Source organism: Xyrauchen texanus, chromosome 32, assembly GCF_025860055.1.
Source record: "Xyrauchen texanus isolate HMW12.3.18 chromosome 32, RBS_HiC_50CHRs, whole genome shotgun sequence".
NCBI classification, from domain to species: Eukaryota; Metazoa; Chordata; class Actinopteri; order Cypriniformes; family Catostomidae; genus Xyrauchen; species Xyrauchen texanus.
Window position 1 is genome coordinate 9175218 of NC_068307.1, and position 19115 is coordinate 9194332.

Consider the following 19115-nt stretch of genomic DNA (forward strand, 5'->3'; position numbering starts at 1 on the left):
AGGACCTTGTACTGATACGCCTGGCCGTCGAACGCGAACCGTAGAAAGGGTCGATGTCGAGGGCGAATTGAGACGTGGAAGTACGCATCCTTCAGGTCTACCGCTGCGAACCAATCTAGATGCCGGACGCCAGATAGAATTTGTTTCTGGGTAAGCATTTTGAATGGGAGTTTGGACAAGGTCCGATTGAAAACTCGCAGGTCCAAGATCGGTCGTATGCCGCCGCCTTTCTTGGGTACAACAAAGTAAGGGCTGTAGAAACCCTTCTTCGTTTCGGTCGGAGGGACAGGCTCTATCGCGTCCTTGATTAGAAGGGAGCCCATTTCCTCGTGCAGGGAGTGGGCATGTTCGCCGTGCACTGCGGAGGAACGAATGCCCACGAAGAGGGGCGGAGACCTGGCAAACTGAATTGCGTAACCGAGTCGGATGGTCCGGTGCAGCCACCGTGACGAGCTGGGCAGTGAAAGCCATGCCTCTAAGCTCCGTGCTAGGGGCACCAAGGGGACGAGTATTTTGGACGTACCCGGCGGGGCTTCGCAGCGGTGCGGAACAGGTAACGCGGCGTCGGGAGGCGCTGTGGCGTCCCGAGGCTCTGGTGCTGAGAATAAACTCAAAGCACTTACCTTGTTCCGCGCCGGCCGGTTCACTCATCTGAACCGGCCGGCCGGGGAACAGTCGTGGGGCTGAGGGCAGAAGCACCGCATCCTGGGCGCCGAGACTGTTGAGGCCTGAAAGCAAAATGCCGTGAGAATGGCATTTGCGGGCCATGTGACCCAGAGGTAAAGGAAATAGCTCTTTTATCGAGAATTTGGGTACCGCAGCCCCCGGCAGGGGGTGCGGCAAATGAAAAAACAAAAGATTCTCCTCCCGGCCCTCCACCGGGGGACGGAGCGGTCTTACCACCTCCGGAGCTAACTTCTCGTCCTCTGGGTCCGCTGTCTCAGGGATGCTTGGGAGCCTTCCGGGTCCTCGAAGGGTTCCGTGAGGCAGGGGGCGTACGCTTCCTGCGGTTTGCTCGACGCCGGGGCTGAGAGCTGGGCCCAGGTTGGGGCGGAGCAGAAGGTCTTCTGGCCGCGGGAGGACACCCTCGGCGAGCATGTGGGGCCTGGGCTGTGGCGGCAAGCTTGCGGCGCGGCATGATGTGCGAAATGGCCTCCGTCTGCTTCTTCACCAGGGAGAACTGCTGGGCAAAGTCCTCAACGGTGTCGCCGAAGAGGCCGAACTGGGAGACAGGGGCGTTGAGGAAGCGAGTCTTGTCAGCTTCACGCATCTCAACCAAGTCCAGCCATTGCTGATGTTCCTGGACCACCAGAGTGGCCATCGCCTGCCCGAGTGCCTGCGCTGTGACCTTCGTCACTCTCAGGGCGAGGTCGGTCGCTGAGCGCAGTTCCTGCAGCGTGTCGGGATCAGGGCCACCCCCTTGCATGTTGCGAAGTGCCTTGACTTGGTGGACCTGCAGGAGAGCCATGGCATGCAGGGTGGAAGCGGCGCGTCCGGTAGCGCTGTAGGCCTTCGCGGTGAGCGAGGATGTTGCTCTACAGGACCGGGAAGGGAGTACAGGGTGGCCCCGCCAGGTGGTAGTGCTTCCGGGACATAAGTGGAGCGCAACAGCTCTATCCATCTGGGGGATCTCCGTGTACCCGTGGCACGCTCCGCCGTCGAGGGTGGCGAGGGCGGATGAGCAGGTGGCGGTGCGACGAGTGGAGAGGGGTGCTCTCCATGAAGACGTCAGCTCATCATGCACCTCCGGGAAGAAAGGAACGGGGGCGAGGCTGTGAGCGCGCCCACGCCAAGAACCAATCGTCCAGCCGTGATGGCTGTGGGGAGGATGGAGGGTTCCAATCCAGGCCCACGCTGTTGGCTGCCCGGGAAAGCATATCGGACATCTGTGCGTCAGCCTCCTCCTGGGCGTGCAAGCCCGAAGGCGGCAGCCCAGAGGAGCCCTCAGCATCAGAGCCCACACCCTCCGATGTCGCGGCGAACTCATCTGCTTCCATCGCAAGAGGGTAGGCAGACTGGCTGTGAGGCGAGTCGCCGCCACCTCGAGCGGGGACGGAGTCAACGAGCGTGCCGGGCGCGGGTGGTCCGAGGGGGCGTACCCGGCGGAGCTGCACCCGCTGCCATCCCCGAATCGCCTTCATCGCCAACCGCATCGTCCTCAATCCCGTGGGAAGAAGGAGCGACGCGGGGGGCGGCTGGAGTGGCTTGCTTACGGTTGTAAGCAAGCCGCGACCGCCTGCGTTGTCATGGTCATGTTCTCGCATTGAGAACATGAACCATCCACAAACGCAGCCTCAGTGTGATCACTGCCCAGACACACGAGACAACGCCTGTGGCCGTCGGAAGCGGAGAGTACTCTACCGCATCCAGGAATAACACAGGGGCGGAAAGGCATCTTTATAAAGACGCGTCCTTAAAAGGACGTTCAACGCCGCTGTGTTTTTTGCTCTTTTAGAGGAAATTACTCTTTTAAATAAAATCACTCTTTTATGAATGAAAGAACTCGTGAGAGATCTTTCTTATCTGCAACTGTCGATGCGCTCAGGGGCAGGAAGTGCACAGCCGTGCAAACAGGAGAAAGCCGCTGTTGTGCGCCGTAGAATCCAACAGCATGCAGCAGAGGATAGCAGGAACTCGGTGTGTAAAACGCAGCAGTCTGCAAACACGACCATCGGCTCCGAAGAAATTTTCTGAATGAACTCCCGTATTTGCGCTGCTTAAATACCCGTATGTCCGGGGGTGGGACATGCAAATACTGGTTGCCAACTCTCATTGGCCTTTTTTCATAGTTCAGAGGTGAATATCGCCGCTCAAGAGAGACCCCTAGTGTCGCTTCTCTGACACAACGTGGAGAGAGCGACAGAAGCAGATCAGATGTGTCATTCTATTGGCATATCTCCCTATGTGTCTCTTATTACCAAAACAAGCACTGTTCTTTATATTTTATCTTCCTGTTTCTGTGCTGCAATTCAGAGATTTCAGAGATTCCTTTGTATTTTTGTCTTCATCTTTGCTGAAGGTGTAATTTGTCCTTCCCTAACTTTTTATATAGTAGAATATAAATCAAAATGTATTATGTAATTAGACTGTTTTTTTAAAGCTTATTACATAATGTTGTTATAATACAGTGCACTTGTCAGAGATGCTTTGTGCACTGTTAAAAAGCAAAGAGCATTTATAATGCTACTATTCACTCTCAGGACACGTAGTTGTGGTTTTATATCCATTAACTGTATTTGTGTGCTAATGTGTGTGTAGCTGGCCATAGTTGACAGTGATACTGTGTGAGGTAATGCGAATATGAGAAACAGTGTACTCAAAGTCTCCCAATGGCTCAAAACATGTCAGACTTCCTGTAACATTCATTTTTCACTCACTCTCAATGTTCTCAGTTTTCAAACACTGAACCCTTGTTTCTCTGTATTTGCACACTTCTGACAGGCCATATCAGAAACAAACTTGTTGTTACTGCCAGTAATTTGTGTGAAATCAGTGATTTTGTCTGCTGTGCACTGTAGTGTGAATGTAACCACATATTTAGGATTGGGGGGGCTAGTAATTTAAGAATCAACCTTTGAAAAAAACCCATATCAGTCCACCAGTAATCAGAATATCCTGCAAATGCTCTCTCCTGTCCTCTGATGGCCTCTTTATCCCCTCAAGTTTCCCATCTACTGGAATAGGGGTGTGTCCTCCAGGCCTGTGTTATGGTACTTGGCAATTCCGCCTTTGAACTTCTACCTTACTGTCTTCCAAAAGAACTTCTCCCTATGGCTTAAATCCCATGTATTTGATGTTTGGTTTTCTGAAGGGAGTGGAGACGGCCTCCTGGCCCTGCTTGGATATAATAAAAAAAAAAAGCGTTAAAGGCTGTTCTCTTCTTCCACATAGACCTACCTTCCTTCTGTTTTTGTATTTAGAAAGCATTGTGTTGGTGCATTATGTCCAGAGACAATTTGTATTATAGGCTTGACCTTGGGAATGTACTTTATAGTGGAGTGAGACCAGGGTCTAAAATTAACCTAAATTTAATCATAAAGTAATGATTTAAAAAATGCATTACTTTATGTTGAAATTAAAATGAGTAAGTATTGTTCATTGTTAGTTTATGACTATGACAAGGATGCAAGATGATGTTCGCATAAACTTGTACATCTTCATCATGTGCAAATTCTCGGATGTCTAATGCGTAAGTGGGAGTTCCGTGCACAAGGCGTTAAGGACATACTTATTAATATTATGCCCTTACCCAAACCCCGTATCTAGACTTAACCAATCAGTAGAGTGTGTAAACATGATAGGAAGCTGTTGTGTGTGACAGAAGCAAGCAATTGTATTTGATGGAAATTATGTCCAGCGACATCATTGGCTGTAGTGAAAGTCATAGGAATTCAAACGAGTGCAGTCACACAATATCATACGAATAAGCCAAATTTAGAAAGTCGTACGTTTGAGTCGTAAAGTGTATTTGAATCACGTGTGAATTGTGTGACACATTAACATGGACATTTCAAAAGTGGAATGTGTTTATGTTGTCATATCTTAATGTTACACTTGATAAGCTCCAGCTGTGAATAATTAACAGAGACCGCAAACGGAGTCGAGACCACTCCCATCCGATTTGAAACCACACATTTTAATTCATAAGGTTTACACTTTAGAAAGATTGGCTGCACAGATTAATGAATTATTTGTAATTTTGCATATGTTTATTTAAATTGTCACTTTGTCCTTGTGCCTCTTGGATAATCAGTCATATGATTATTTTTAATATTATATAATATATATAATGTAATATTCCAAATGTTTGTAATAATTTACAGACTTTGCTCTTATGGAAAGAAATTGGTACTTTTATTCACCATCACAATATATAGTCAGAACATTATTAATGTGAAAAATTACTATTACAATTTGAAAAAATATTTTCAGAACTTCTTAAACTACTTCAAAGGGTTCTCATCAAAAAACTCCATGCGTATCAATGTTTGTCCAGATACCCAGGAGACATTTCACCCCACACTTCCTGTAGCACTTGCTATAGATGTGGCTTGTTAGTAACTTCTCACCCACCTTACAGTCTAGCTGATCCCACAAAAGCTCAATGGGGTTTAGATCCATAACACTCTTTTCCAATTATTGTTGTCCAATGTCTGTGATTCTTTGCCCACTCTAACCTTTTCTTTTTGTTTTTCTGTTTCAAAAGTGTCTTTTTCTTTGCAATTCTTCCCATAAGAACTGCACCCCTGAGTCTTCTCTTTACTGTTGTACATGAAACTGGTGTTGAGCGGGTAGAATTAAATGAAGCTGTCAGCTGAGGACATGTGAGGGGTCTATTTCTCAAACTAGAGACTCTGATGTACTTATCCTCTTGTTTAGTTGTACATCTGGCCTTCAACATCTCTTTCTGTCCTTGTTAGAGTCAGTTGACCTTTGTCTTTGAAGACTGCAGTGAACACCTTTGTATGAAATCTTCAGTTGTTTGGCAATTTCAAGCATAGTATATCCTTCATTCCTCAAAACAATGATTGACTGATTAGTTTCTAGAGAAAGCGGTTTCTTTTTTGCCATTTTTGACCTAATATTGACCTTAAGATATGCCAGTCTATTGCATACTGTGGCAACTCAAAAACAAACACAATGTTAAGCTTCATTTAACCAACCAAAATAGCTTTCAACTGTGTTTGATTTAATGGCAAGTGACAGAAATTTCTCCAGAACTTGTGACACATACAGTATGTGAAATGTTCCTCTTATGGACTTTTCCACTATTGTACAGAGACACTCTCTCATTTTGCATGTGATGTTATGAGTTAAACAAAGGTCCTGCAATGACCTTGCAACAAACCTTCAAAGGAAACAGCTAAATTATTTTATTATCATTGGGACAGAAACATTTTATTTGATTTATTTTTATATACAAATTACACAAAATACAGTTTCATGGCTGGTACATTTTCTTAGTTGGCAGGTGTGGCATGAGCAATTTCTGTATGCTCATTAACCTATTTGTAGGGTTATAGTCACAATACAGAAAAGCTAGTAAACTTAAGACCCAGTAGAGCTCCATTACCCTATCAAATTAGATTTTATAACACATTTTAAATCTTCCCAGCCAGGGTTGCAATTTAATCACAAACTTTAAGAACATCTGTGCATGAGTCTGCCCTGAGGAGAGGGGCAACAGTAAAGGTTCTTGGCTGAATCAAGCTTTCTTGTTCAGAAAAGCAGTTTTAATTATATTGGTGAGTGTAGCAAGACCTTTGGGGCAACTAATCAACCCTGTTGACTTTGCCTACATTTTTCCGGCTAATTACTTCACACTGCCTCACTCATTCTTCATTTCGCTGGTATATGGAAAGCAGCATCAAAACATCAACTGTGACTTTTTGCCCTTAATGTTTATTTAAACCAGAAACATCTTGAGAAGAACCTTAGACCACACCACATTTCAAATAAGGGCCAGAGGGTGACTTCTAGGTTGATCCAGACCAAGGGGTCAGAGATTGGCTGGTTTGTTGATCAAGTTAGCCCCTGCTGGTATATGCTGTAACTACACCATCTTGGCTTTGTTTCTCCATAAACAATACTGAGCTTTTTGTTTCAGTATTTTGATTATAACTGAGACCAGTTACTCTGAAACATGAAAGACATGTAGAGACATAGATAATAAAGTTATTATTTACATTTATTTTGAAGTTGCCTTATTAATTATCAGTGATTTGAAACAAGGTAGCATAAAAAGTAGATCCACCAAACTAACACTATTGGCAGACGTTGTTATAAATAATCGGATATTGGTATCAGTACACATATTTTGTATCTGTGCTGATCCTTAGGTGTAATAAACTTTGGAGTTACTGTACAAACAGATGGCTCTACATTCAGCACACTTAATGCCACACAGCTGAAGTTATGCTTGATAGCATTAATGAGCAACATTAAGCAACTGTCAGCAGCAAAACAAACACACTCCAGGAAGTTCCTTTACTTCCTCGGCTCAGTGGCTCACTGGGAGGAGAGAGTCATTTATTTAAAAATCAGCAAAACTCAGTTACTGGCCATATCCCATTCGTCTTTATGGCTGCCCTTAATAACTTGGTGATGACACTGTTTTTGGAGGCACAACACGCTCCTATCACCCAGCTTCCATCTGCCCAGCTGTGCTGGGCAAAAAGAGTTGCCGAACATGTGACAGCGCAATTTAATGCCTCGATTAGTATTCTGAACATGAGAAGATGATGAAAAATGGCTCAATGTTGTCGTCACTGCAGATATTTGAGCCGTATGCCAAGTATGAGAAAGAGAGGGTCATAGAAAAAGAGAAAGAGAAGATGAAACTTGGATGAAATGATAGTGAAAAGCAAGATCAGAGTCTTGATAATGATAAGTAGTGCATGTTTACATAAATAAGTAGGTTGTTGCTTAGTTACACAGGTCTAGAATCTAGTGTAGTCTAGTTTCTCTGGGCCACATCTGAGAAATTAGGCAGGCCCGCATAGAATTTGCACACTCAAATTTCTACAAAATCAGCATGTCAATCGTACGCTAAGTTCTACACATCTCCAACCCCTTGCACTCACATCCACACTAAAATGCTTTTATTTGAAAAAGCATACTTTCTTTTTTGTTGACGTTTCAAAAACGATCTCCATTTCCACATACATTGAAAAACAAAAATTGATGGTAACTCGGAGATTCTACTGGGAGCTGTTACGTCTTAGGACCTTGGTAGTTATTTGTTTCTATGGCAACACTCATAATGCCAAACTACTTTGTTGTTGATAGCTGCAAAATATTTATAACTACATTAATTCTTTAAATCACCTCTATCCTCCTTAGACCTGATGATGATTGCTGTGTGCATTTTTCATTTCCCTTTTTGATTTCTAACTAATAGCACCTTATAAACGTACAAAAACAAAAATACATTTCTAGGAACAGTGGGACTAAGTTGTGACATTTTAAATAATACCAAGCTATTGAAAGTCCAATTTTTTACCAAATTATTTAATATGTATCCTGGAGTGTTGGTTATTCATGTTTTTGAGACGTTACAGACATTATATCACAAATTAGCATAATTAATTCTGATTCAATGTAATGGCCAGCAACATCCAGTCACTGCCAACCATGTTCAAATAAAATTATACATTATAAATTCTAATTCTATTTACTGATTACCATTGTCCCATGTCTGCTAAACATGTTGAGTGGTCCAAACATCATCTGCATCCTGAAACTGAACTTTTGGTAGGATTTTAGGAGTGAATGCACTTAGCTGCATAGGAAAGCTTAAGGATGCTCCCTTGCTCCCTATTTAGTGAATGACCTAACCTCAAGTGTGCTCTCTGTATGCACTTGTCTCAGAAAAGATTGAAATGCACCTTATTTTCATCCTAGCCATTTTAGCTTATGGATGAATCCATTGATTCTCAATGTAATAATGCACAGTAAATATAAGATTTCTTTGGAAAAAATTTGCTAAAGTACACATTAGTGTACATTGTGTTTAGCAGATTGGCATTTCGCAATAAATCACTCACATTTTTTAAATGTCATATAGGATGAAACGATTGACTCAATCAGTTTTCAAAGAAAACTCAATGAGGTTTCTTACCAGAAGTAGTTTTGTTGGCGTTTCTCCCAAAGACAAACTCCGCTGTGATCGGCGCCATGTTGTTGTGTCACAAGACTCCATACGTCAGCGATCAGTCAGTTTAAATGACTTTAAATTATGCGTTGCATATAGCGAAGCATAAATACAATGTCCACACCTGTGCACGCGAGGTCGGATGAGGCTATATGTTGTTGCAATATGTTTATTAACAAAGCATTCCAGGTAATAATGGCATAATAAAATGTCATACCAAACAGAAATAAGTGTTTTCGACTTTTAACTATTGAGGCCGCTACCATATTATTATTTTTTCATTACATGACGCCACTACTGTCAAGTTGGAGCTTTCAAAGTATTTTGAGTTTACAATGTTTAATTACCATATTTTTTTTACAAGACTTAAATGTGAGTTGAAATCTCATAATTATGGTAATTTCGACCTGACGTAAATGCACCATCAGTGCATTTTTGTATTGCAAAACCAATAGTTTATCAGTCCCAATGTCCTTTTAGAAATGCGCTATTCACATTATTTTTTTCATTAACGAAAGTGTTTGACAATAGGATTGCCATGATAACATTAGCATTATTCGACAGGTCATTTGATCTCAACATTGCATGAGGCAGCCCACTAAGTGTAAAAAAAATTACTATTTACCTTTAATTCCATTTCACAGTTTGTCCCTGAAAAATCAGCACAGTCGTCTGTAGACCATGGCTACATTATTTGATGTCAGATCAACAGTTGGATACTCTGAGAACTTGGTTTAAAGTCGAGTTTAAAACAGTTACATAACAAATATAAATATTCAACCCGATGTAAATATTTCCTCTGTGTTTGTATTGACAGTACAGTGAATGATTGCCAGTGTGATTGTGACAGATACATGCCAAGTGTATGTCTGTCTACTATATATTTGTATAAAAATAAATTTTTGTACATAGTGAAGTAAGAATTATTGCAGACAACAGTGCCGTAACCACATTTTTAGGATTGTGAAGAACTGAATATAATAAAAAACCATAACAAAAAAAAAAAAAACATATCAGTCGCTTACTAATTTAAATATTTGAAGGGACATACCCCACTCAGTGTATAGTTATAACCCTGAAAGACAGGTTCAGCAATGTAGATGAATAATAGTTTTTCATTTGTTTGTGCAAGTAAATAGAATATTTTGTTGTGGAGATTACAGATGTATGTTTCTTTGTCAATATACGCTTCTTACTTAAGATGGGTCTGTCTGTGTACATTCTTTGTGTTTACAGTAATCAGGCTCTGATTGGTTGTTCAGTCCAGGTAGACCTGGCTGCGAGCCAGAATTCCTGCAGCACTGAGTCACCAAGGACTGATAGACATCTTTTAGTCTTACTCTCTCGCTCTCTCTTTCTCTCTCTCTCTCTGCTCTACCCACTTCTAAACAGCACAAACATAACCTGCTCCACCCCTCCCTTCTCTCTCTCCCTTCCTCTCTCTCATTCACACACACACACACTGCTGTCAAAGCTCACACGCGGGTGAGTTCACTGCATTTCCCCAGCAGCAGCTCGAAAGCGAGAGCACACTGGATCACCGTTGCCCTCATCGCTGAAAATTTAACGACATGCTCAATTATTTAATCAGCCGGAGTGCTCCTCTCCCCATCTGAGTATTGCTGCTCGTGGATAGCATGTGTGTCATTAGCGTTGGTTTGCACAGGGATAAAATGGTTATCTATTATGGGAGTCACCTGCCGTTTACCTGGAGTTTGCTTTTCAATACCTGTTGCTCGTCATATCCAGTGTAGCAGTGCTTATCACATTTAATCAGCTTTTTTCATCTAGGTTGGAATGATATGATACAGATCATCTTTTTTTCCTCTTTGAATGTTGTCATTTTGCTTTCTTTTTTTGTTTTTTCTCCATATTCTATGTTTTTTCCATGCAGACGAGAAGGAAGACGGGGTTTTGGGCAGCCTTCCTCTCCTCAGTTTCAAGATTGGACCAGTCCTTCCATCGGACAACATCAGCCGCAAGTTTGCCTTTAAGGTTAGTGATCTCTAGGCTGTTTTGGTGCAGGTTGTTGTCGGGACAGGGGAGGGGAGGGATAACAGGTAAACATGGTATTCAGTGTCAGGGTAAGGCATCTGATCATTGTCAACTTGTGATTCCTGTGAAGTGTGGACAGTTGTGTTTGAATTAATCATGAGTAAACAAGGTCAATACGACAAAACCTATATTTACTCTGAATGCACACACACACACACACACACACACACACACACACACACACACACACACACACAAGCAGTGGACTTTGCATCTTTGCATGTGTTTAAACAATATGTGCCAGAAGGACAAACATCATGTCAGATTTTATTTTCATCATGATCCCTGGCGGCTGAGTTTGAGCGGACAGATCTTTAGTTTGTGCTTGTATACAAGGTCCAAAATTCAGAGACCACTAAGGAAAAGACTTCTGTTTTGCATTATTTTTTACTTTTCTAATTAAATTATTATATATTATATATTATCAGTGTAATAATCTGATTTGTACTTGAGCTGGCTTGGACTCAAGTTTGTGCAAAACATGATGATCCATGTTATCCCAGTATGATTTGACAAAGAGCATCTTGTGTGCTTCAATGGAAGCAAGGAAATCTGACTTTTTGTACAAAGGCGTTAACACGGTCATTGTCTCATATTTGCTTACATTTGATGAGTGGCCAAAAAAAATCAAAAGTTTAAAATCGAAGCATTTTATTAAATACTTTAAACGTTACTTCTGGGTTTTAAATTAACAAAATCCAAAATTTTCAATGTGGTCTTAGGCTTTTTAAATTCTCTCTGCTATAAAAGATCAGAGCCATTTTTGTGCAGACAGTATCTTTTCCATTACAAGTTTATCTCATGACTTTATATAATACGTGCCCCTAGAAAGACCATCCCATGCAGTGCTTTTGCCCTCTAAATGACATTTGTTGTGATTTTTTTCTCATCATTTAGAAAATAATATTGTGTTTGTTCTGCATGTGAGGCTCTATTAGATTTATATCTGAATTACTCACAGAAAATGTGTTTTAAACTGTTTCAAACTATAACATGCAGTTGTATGTGTGCATGTTGGACATGTTGAGAATGTGGGACCGTTATGTGTTTGGTAACTGTGTTTATGTCTCTTTTGCCTCTGGCTGAATGGGGCCCCAAAGGGCTGGGCTGGAGATGCTCAAAAATCTTTTGCCATGTCTCTGCAGGTCTTGTTAGTTTTTGAGTAAAAGTGCTTTGTTATGACACCTGGAATTTAAACTGACCAATAGGAGAGAAGTGTGCAAGAGATGAGGCGTTGATGACTTTTGACACTAGTTTCAAACTGATAGGGAAGGTGGATTCTAGGGCTGCAACTAATGATTATTAGAACAATTATTTGACTATTCTGTGAATATTGCAACAGTTAGTCATTAGCTCTTAACTAATTATTTAGCTTGTGCCCCAACTTAAGAGGTTGTATTAAACGTGCTTACTGACAGTAAAGAGGACAAAATCATATTTTAAATATACTTCTAAAGGGCATTCAATAAATTACAAGGGGAAAAAATAAAAATAAATATACTAGTAAAGAAATTCACTGCTAAAAATCCTATTGTTATCAAGTGTTTTTGTTTGTGTTTAAAACAAGATACACTTACTTGAGAAGCAACATGAAAGATATTTAGACTTGCTTTAAGAGAATGTATCTTAAATTTAAGTCTATTTTAAATATAAGTGTATTTTTTCACTTGGTTATAATTCTGCAAGTGCAGTATAGACAAAATATACTTATATTCAAGGTCTATTCGCGAAAAGCAAGTCTAAATATCTTATATGCTGCTTCTCAGTACGTTCTACATTGTTTTAAATGAGTTTTAGATATTTATATTGGAAAACAAGCCAAATCAAAAACGTATTTTGTTGCAGTGTATAATGGGGGCAAAGACTACCTTCTCTCACCTTTCTGTTCACTTCAATCCATCTTTAACTCACAAAAAAAAAAAAAAAAAAACGTTCTCTTATTAATAAAGCTGCGTATTGCCAATTTTCTTCACGATAAGAAATGCACAGTGACACATATATTATGATGAAATAAGTCACGAGCCATCACGTTATAATCTAGCTGCATTAAGCATGCGCACTAAAGGGATGAGCGTCCCCGTGCCAGAGTGCGCCTCAGCTGGGTGCAGTTTCAATCTCTCCTCCTTAGATCGGGACATTCGTGCAACTCATAGAAAAGGCGCTGATCGCACAGAGAAATGCAGTTTCGGAGTTTGCAGTTATTTACATGATCTGCTTCCGTATTATTTTAACTTTAATAAAGCTATAATGCATTAAATATATCTGCATTTAAGATGTAACGCCAGAGTGTTTCCTTTAAAGACACTCAACACACAAGTTTTGCTTCAGCGGAGAGGCAGCTCTGGCTCCACTTATTCCACAAAGAGAGTGCTTCTATATTTACTTCATCTACATCACCTGAAGCTGTGAAAGTTTAGAGTGCATCTGGACTGTGAGCTGTGTAATCCTTCATCTCCTCAGTCAGCCGCAAACTGCAGTGCTGCTCTTGCGCATCATCATTAGAGTTTAATGTGATCTCATATTATGTTAAATGAGATCAAACAACTAATCGATTACAAACATTTTTGTTTGCGTTGTATTATAAGACCCCTCCTGGTGTTTTATAGTACGCATGTTAAAATTTGATTATTAAAGAAAAAGTGGCCATGAGATCATGTTTATTTTTAAGCTTGCTACTGTAAATGAGTTAAAAGTTCTCAAAGTTTGATTTTTGTTATTGAAAATGGTTTAAGTTTCACACATCTACTTCATGGTAATGAAATTAGACAGAAGCCATAGAACGGCATTGCAGCTTCAATAAAACCCATTTATGCCTGTCCACGTGTTCTTGAAAACATATCCAAAGCTCTTAAATGGACTGTCCTACAAAAGAGAGGCTATATATTTCAGAGATATATTTGTGGAACAAAACAAACTATCAGTCATAGAGATCCCATAGCCTAACCTAGAGGCAAAAGGTGTACAATGTATCCAGTACATATGAGACAGACCCCTGCTCTGTAGTTTCGGTCTAAAGCCACGTCAGCACTGCAGTTTTATAACAGCTGCAATAAAAATCATGTCATGAACATATGTGTCATCTCTGAATATAGCTCTGTGCATTTTTTGAAATTATTACCTGACTTGGTGTTAATGATTAAGCGGGAAATACTGAGATGGTGTGTTTGTGTCATAGCTGAAACCTTGCATGAGTGAGAGAATAGGTGTGTTTAGTCAGCCATTCTCCAGCTCTGTGACAGTGAACGGTTACATGTATCATGTTGCTCTCATAAAAGAACCTGAAACACTGACACAGTGCATCTCGCTTTGGTGTAATGCTACTTCTTTTATGAAATCTTCATTCAGTGTGCCATGATAAGAACGGGTGTTTTGCCACTGGCAGCAGAATATTCTTCTATTTCATGTAGGGGAGTCTAATGTCTAATGGGGAGTCTAGGGGAGTGTGTGTGTGTGTGTGTGTGTGTGTGTGTGTGAGTGTGTGTTTGCTTATTATACTTTGGGGCTAAAACTCAATTGTCTTCAAAGAAAAAAAAAACACGAATAATTTTCTTTGTATTATTTATTAATATTCTAACCGGTAAGGGTTTGGTATAATTAGTCTATATTAGTAGTAATTAGCTTTACATAAAAACAATAGAAGTCTATGGAATGACTGCATTTATATATATATATATATATATATATATATATATATATATATATATATATATATATATATATACACACACACACCTTAGCCAAATAAGTTTAAACATAAACAGAAAGTATTCCCTGTCTTAGGTCAGTTAGGTTCACTACTTTATTTTAAGAATATGAAATGTCAGAATAATAGTAGAGACAATTATTTATTTCAGGTTTTATTTCTTTCACATTTTAAATAGCCTTCCACAAGCTTGTTGGAATTTTGGCCCATTCCTCCAGACAGAACTGGTGTAACTTAGTCAGGTTTGTAGGCCTCCTTGCTCGCACATGCTTTCTCAGTTCTGCCCCAAAATTTTCTATTGGATTGAGGTCAGGGCTTTGTGATGGCCACTCCAGTAACTTGACTTTGTTGTCCTTAAGCCATTTTTCCACAACTTTGGAGGTATGCTTGTGGTCATTGTCCATTTGGAAGACCCATTTGCGACCAAGCTTCCTGGCTGATGTCTTGAGATATTGCTTCAATATATCCACATAATTTTCCTTGCTCAGGATGCCATCTATTTTGTGAAGTGCACCAGTCCCTCCTGCAGCAAAGCACCCCCACAAAATGATGCTGCTACCCCCATACTTCACGGTTGGAATGGTGTTCTTTGGCTTGCAAGCCTCACCCTTTTTCCTCCAAACATAATGATGGTCATTATGGCCAAACAGTTCCATTTTTGTTTCAGCAGACCAGAGAACATTTCTCCAAAAAGATCTTTGTCCCCATGTACACTTGCAAACTGTAGTCTGGCTTTTTTATGGCGGTTTTGGACCACTGGCCTTTTCCTTATTGAGCTGCCTTTCAGTTTATGTCTATATAGGTCTCGTTTTACTGTGGATGTAGATACTTGTCTATCTGTTTCTTCCAGCATCTTCACCAGGTTCTTTGCTGTTGTTCTTTGATGTTTATCTCTAGGAGACAGAATGTGTCTCCTTCCTGAGCGGTATGATGGCTGCATGGTCCCATGGTGTTTATACTTGTGTACTATTGTTTATACAGATGAACGTTGTACCTTCAGGCATTTGGAAATTTATCCCAAGGATGAACCAGACTTGTGAAGGTCCACACTTTTTGTTCTTAGGTCTTGGCTGATTTTTTTTAATTTTCCCATGATGTCAAGCAAAGAGACACTGAGTTTGTTGGTTGGCCTTAAAATACATCCACAGGTACAACTCCAATTGATGCCAATTAGCCTGTCAGAAGCTAATTGACTAAAGGCTTGACATCATTTTCTGGAATTTTCCAAGCTGCTTAAAGGCAGAGTTAACTTGGTGTATGTAAACTTCTGACCCACTGGAATTGTGATAAAAAAAAAAAATAAAAATTGTCAATTAAAAATGAAAAAATCTTAAACATTTCTTATGTCATGCACAAAGTAGATGTCCTAAACTACTTGCCAAAACTATAGTTTGCTCATATGAAATCTGTGCAGTGGTTAAAAAATTTAGCTAATGGATTTTGTCAGAAAAGAGGTATATATACAGTATGGTCTAAATTAAGTACTTTAAAAATCTACGATTAATTGAAAAATCATGTGATTAATCGCAAATTAAATATTTTAATTGGCTTACAGCACTGTGTAAGTGTATGTGTGTGTGCTTGCATTTATGATTTAGAGGCTCTAACAAACACTAGGCTCTCTCTGGTTATTTTTTCTTTACCTCTCTCATATTTCTATGTCCCAGTATAGCGCTGCTAAAATATTAATAAATGCTGGTTGTGTAACTGCTGTGAGGTTGAGACTTTTCCCACTTATCTCTGAGGGCTGAACAGCAGAAACATGAAAGATCAGGAGGTGAGTCTGACGACTAAAGCCATCAAATATTCAGCAGAGGAATCCTTTCCTGAGGGACAAATCCTCAGCCATAGTCAATCCAGGCCTTTTTTCAAAGTACGTCGGATATGCGGATAAGGCCAGGAAATGGCCTGGCAGCTCTCTGATAGTTTGTAATGGATTTATTATAGACACATCTCCTTGCATTTTGGCGGGCCGTGAAAACAGATTTTTGCAACCAATCTGCTAGAGCTGTTAATGAAATTCTGGACTGTACCTCACACCTTCCATTCTCACCTAGAATTTAAAGAGAAGTTAAATAATAGTCAGCTTTTAAAAACGCATCTTTCCATTCTGCACAAAAAATTTGACCATTTAGGGGCAGATGAACCTGAAACCAGACTAAATTTACAGAGCTTCCTTAAGACCAATTAGTCAACTAGTTGTTTGGGCCAATGGCTGACTTTTTGAAGAAAAAAACATTGCACATCCCTTGTCCTGAGATCACTCTCCCAGAAGCCCTATGCTGGTTTTCTTAGTTTTATTAGCTGATTTTTTTTCTCTCTAATCAGACGTGGACTGAAGCGGAAATCAGAACTCTTAGAACAGACAGACACCGCCTCCAGAAGTGTGTTTTCAAAGTACAGGGATAGCCAGAACACACACACAAGGAGCCGTCATGCTCTGTCTGAGGCCTAGTCATTACAGGTTACAGCAATCATTCATTTTGCAGCTCACACCCATATTTTTCCATTGTCGGTGCTCGTGCTGTTGCTGTTAACTGTTTTGTCAACATGTTGGAGAGCATCAGGCTGCAGCTGTGGCTGAACACTCCCCACTAGGTTACATGCGTCTTTGGCCGGCTGTGTTGTAGAGCAAACTACATTTTCACATGGAATTTTAGTGCAGACTAAACCTAACTTTACTAACTACCTGGAATCTATAATTTAACCATGTGCTTAAAAGCACAAAAATAGCACTACACTGTATTTAAATTAAATCTTTGTCATTCTTTTCAGTGTAAAAGCCCTACTTTTAATGTAAAATAGGCCTTTTACTAAAAAAATGTCAGCACTTATTGCCTGGTGCAATTAATGTTGCATTATTACCAACCATGAAAAGCAGGCGGTGAATGCAATTTCTTTTAAGAGAAGTTTGTGTACATTATTATTGATCATGGGGGCTGTAATTCCCAAATGTTGTGGAAATAAGCACAACAGTCTGGTTCCAGAAGTAAAAACTCTTTTATTTTTTCCACAGGCAAATTCTCATTTTAAATGATATTATATATTTTTTTTTAAGACAGACTACCGTGAGCTCTAAGGTTGTTAATCAATGGTATATGCATAAGTCCGCATTCATTTTAAACTTTTTGTCTGTTTTTGGAAATAGTGTTTAAAAGCATAATCCGTGGTGAAGAACTACACTTCCTGTGAATGTGAGCTTCATGACATTCAACGAATAATGTAGGTGAAGTAAATATCACGTGGCAACATACTTTTCCGAGAGTGTGTTTATCCTTGCAAATGCACCATCCATGGAGAGTTCAGTCAATAACAAATGCTTGGGTGAGAAAATACAACTAACTGTGTGCAGGTGCTTTGAAAAAGAGGGAAGATACAGGAAAGCAGAGGGCTGTCATTTTCATACCTACTGAGACTTGACTGTCTGCTTCTTCCTCAGAATATGCAGGGAATTGCCTTGTTCATCTGTGTTTACACTGAGGTGCTGTGGGCGTTGGCACCTGCTGTCCACCGTAGCATGTCCCACATTATGTCTCCCTCTCATAAAAACTACTGTTTGATGAAATGGGTGTAGACAGGTGGACTGCTCACTCTCTGAGCTTTTTCTCCCAGATATAACCCAAGAGAGCTTTTGCTTGAATTTAGGGATTTAATGGAAAGAGATACAGTTATAAGAAGAAAACACACAAAAATCAGCACAATGTTGTTCCTAAGAATACAAGAAACATACAACACTTTAAAAATTAAGCCATTACACATACTTCATTGAATTTGATAAAGTTGTTCAATCAATACATTTTGTTTTTTCATTCATATTAAGTCAGTTTCATTGAGCCAATGTAATTTATTTATCTATATTAGTTTTAACTCTTCATAAGGTTAATCAAACTCTATGTAATAATATTTCAGGAGTGAAGGCACAGCTATAAATATACATGAGCCTCAACACAGTTGAAGTGTTTTTTTACTTTGTGTTGTAAATGAATGACGAGTATGATGGGCCAAATATACACATATTAAAAACATCAATATAAAAATAAAAGTATTTTAAGTAAAAATACATCTATTAAATCGTCAAAACATTAGGTGCATAGAGAGTGAAAATAGATACAGGTTGAAATATCACTATTCATATGGTGGGATATACTGTAGAAACATACAGATATGTCTATGGAGCAGATTTTTCAATGTTGCTAAGGCTATTGAGGCATTTGCCAGAACAAAATAGTAAATAAATTCCACCTATAACGTAGCAACAGATTGTGTTGTGTGCGAAAATGGGCCGGTAAGGAGAGCAGAGAGAGTTTGTTTAATGGATGTTATACCCAAAGGAAATAACCTGCCACGACTTTAATTGTGGTCTGCTGCAATAAATGCCACTGAAACGGGATCCAAAAAGCAGTCACATCAACAATAAATGGGGAAGTCTTGGAGCTTCGTTTTAGACAGCTTACAGCATAAACACAACAGTCTTCTGCCACAATGTGCTGAATTATTGTAGCTAATGCTGCCCTGGCCACACCTCCGTGCCAGTGCCATGGGAGACGGACAGCTCTTGGCACTGTTAAAGACAACAAAGTAGACTCTGATTAATGCATGGCCTGCATAGCTTGACCTTCTTTTATGTGCAATAAAAAAGGCCAAAATGAATATCAGGCTTATCATATCATCTGCTTGTCTAATGTGTTGCCATGACTTGCATCA

The 19115-nt window shown here is 40.2% G+C and overlaps 1 protein-coding gene across 10 annotated transcripts in view; it reads left to right on the forward strand.

Moving 5' to 3' along the window:
- Positions 1–19115, forward strand: part of LOC127625826 (pleckstrin homology domain-containing family A member 6-like) — a 134714-nt gene that overhangs the window by 85818 nt on the left and 29781 nt on the right. For all 10 annotated transcript variants that reach the window (XM_052101219.1, XM_052101214.1, XM_052101215.1 and 7 more), the window contains one exon: positions 10548–10648. In XM_052101219.1, coding sequence (XP_051957179.1) covers positions 10548–10648 — 101 coding nt within the window. The remainder of the gene's footprint in view (positions 1–10547; positions 10649–19115) is intronic.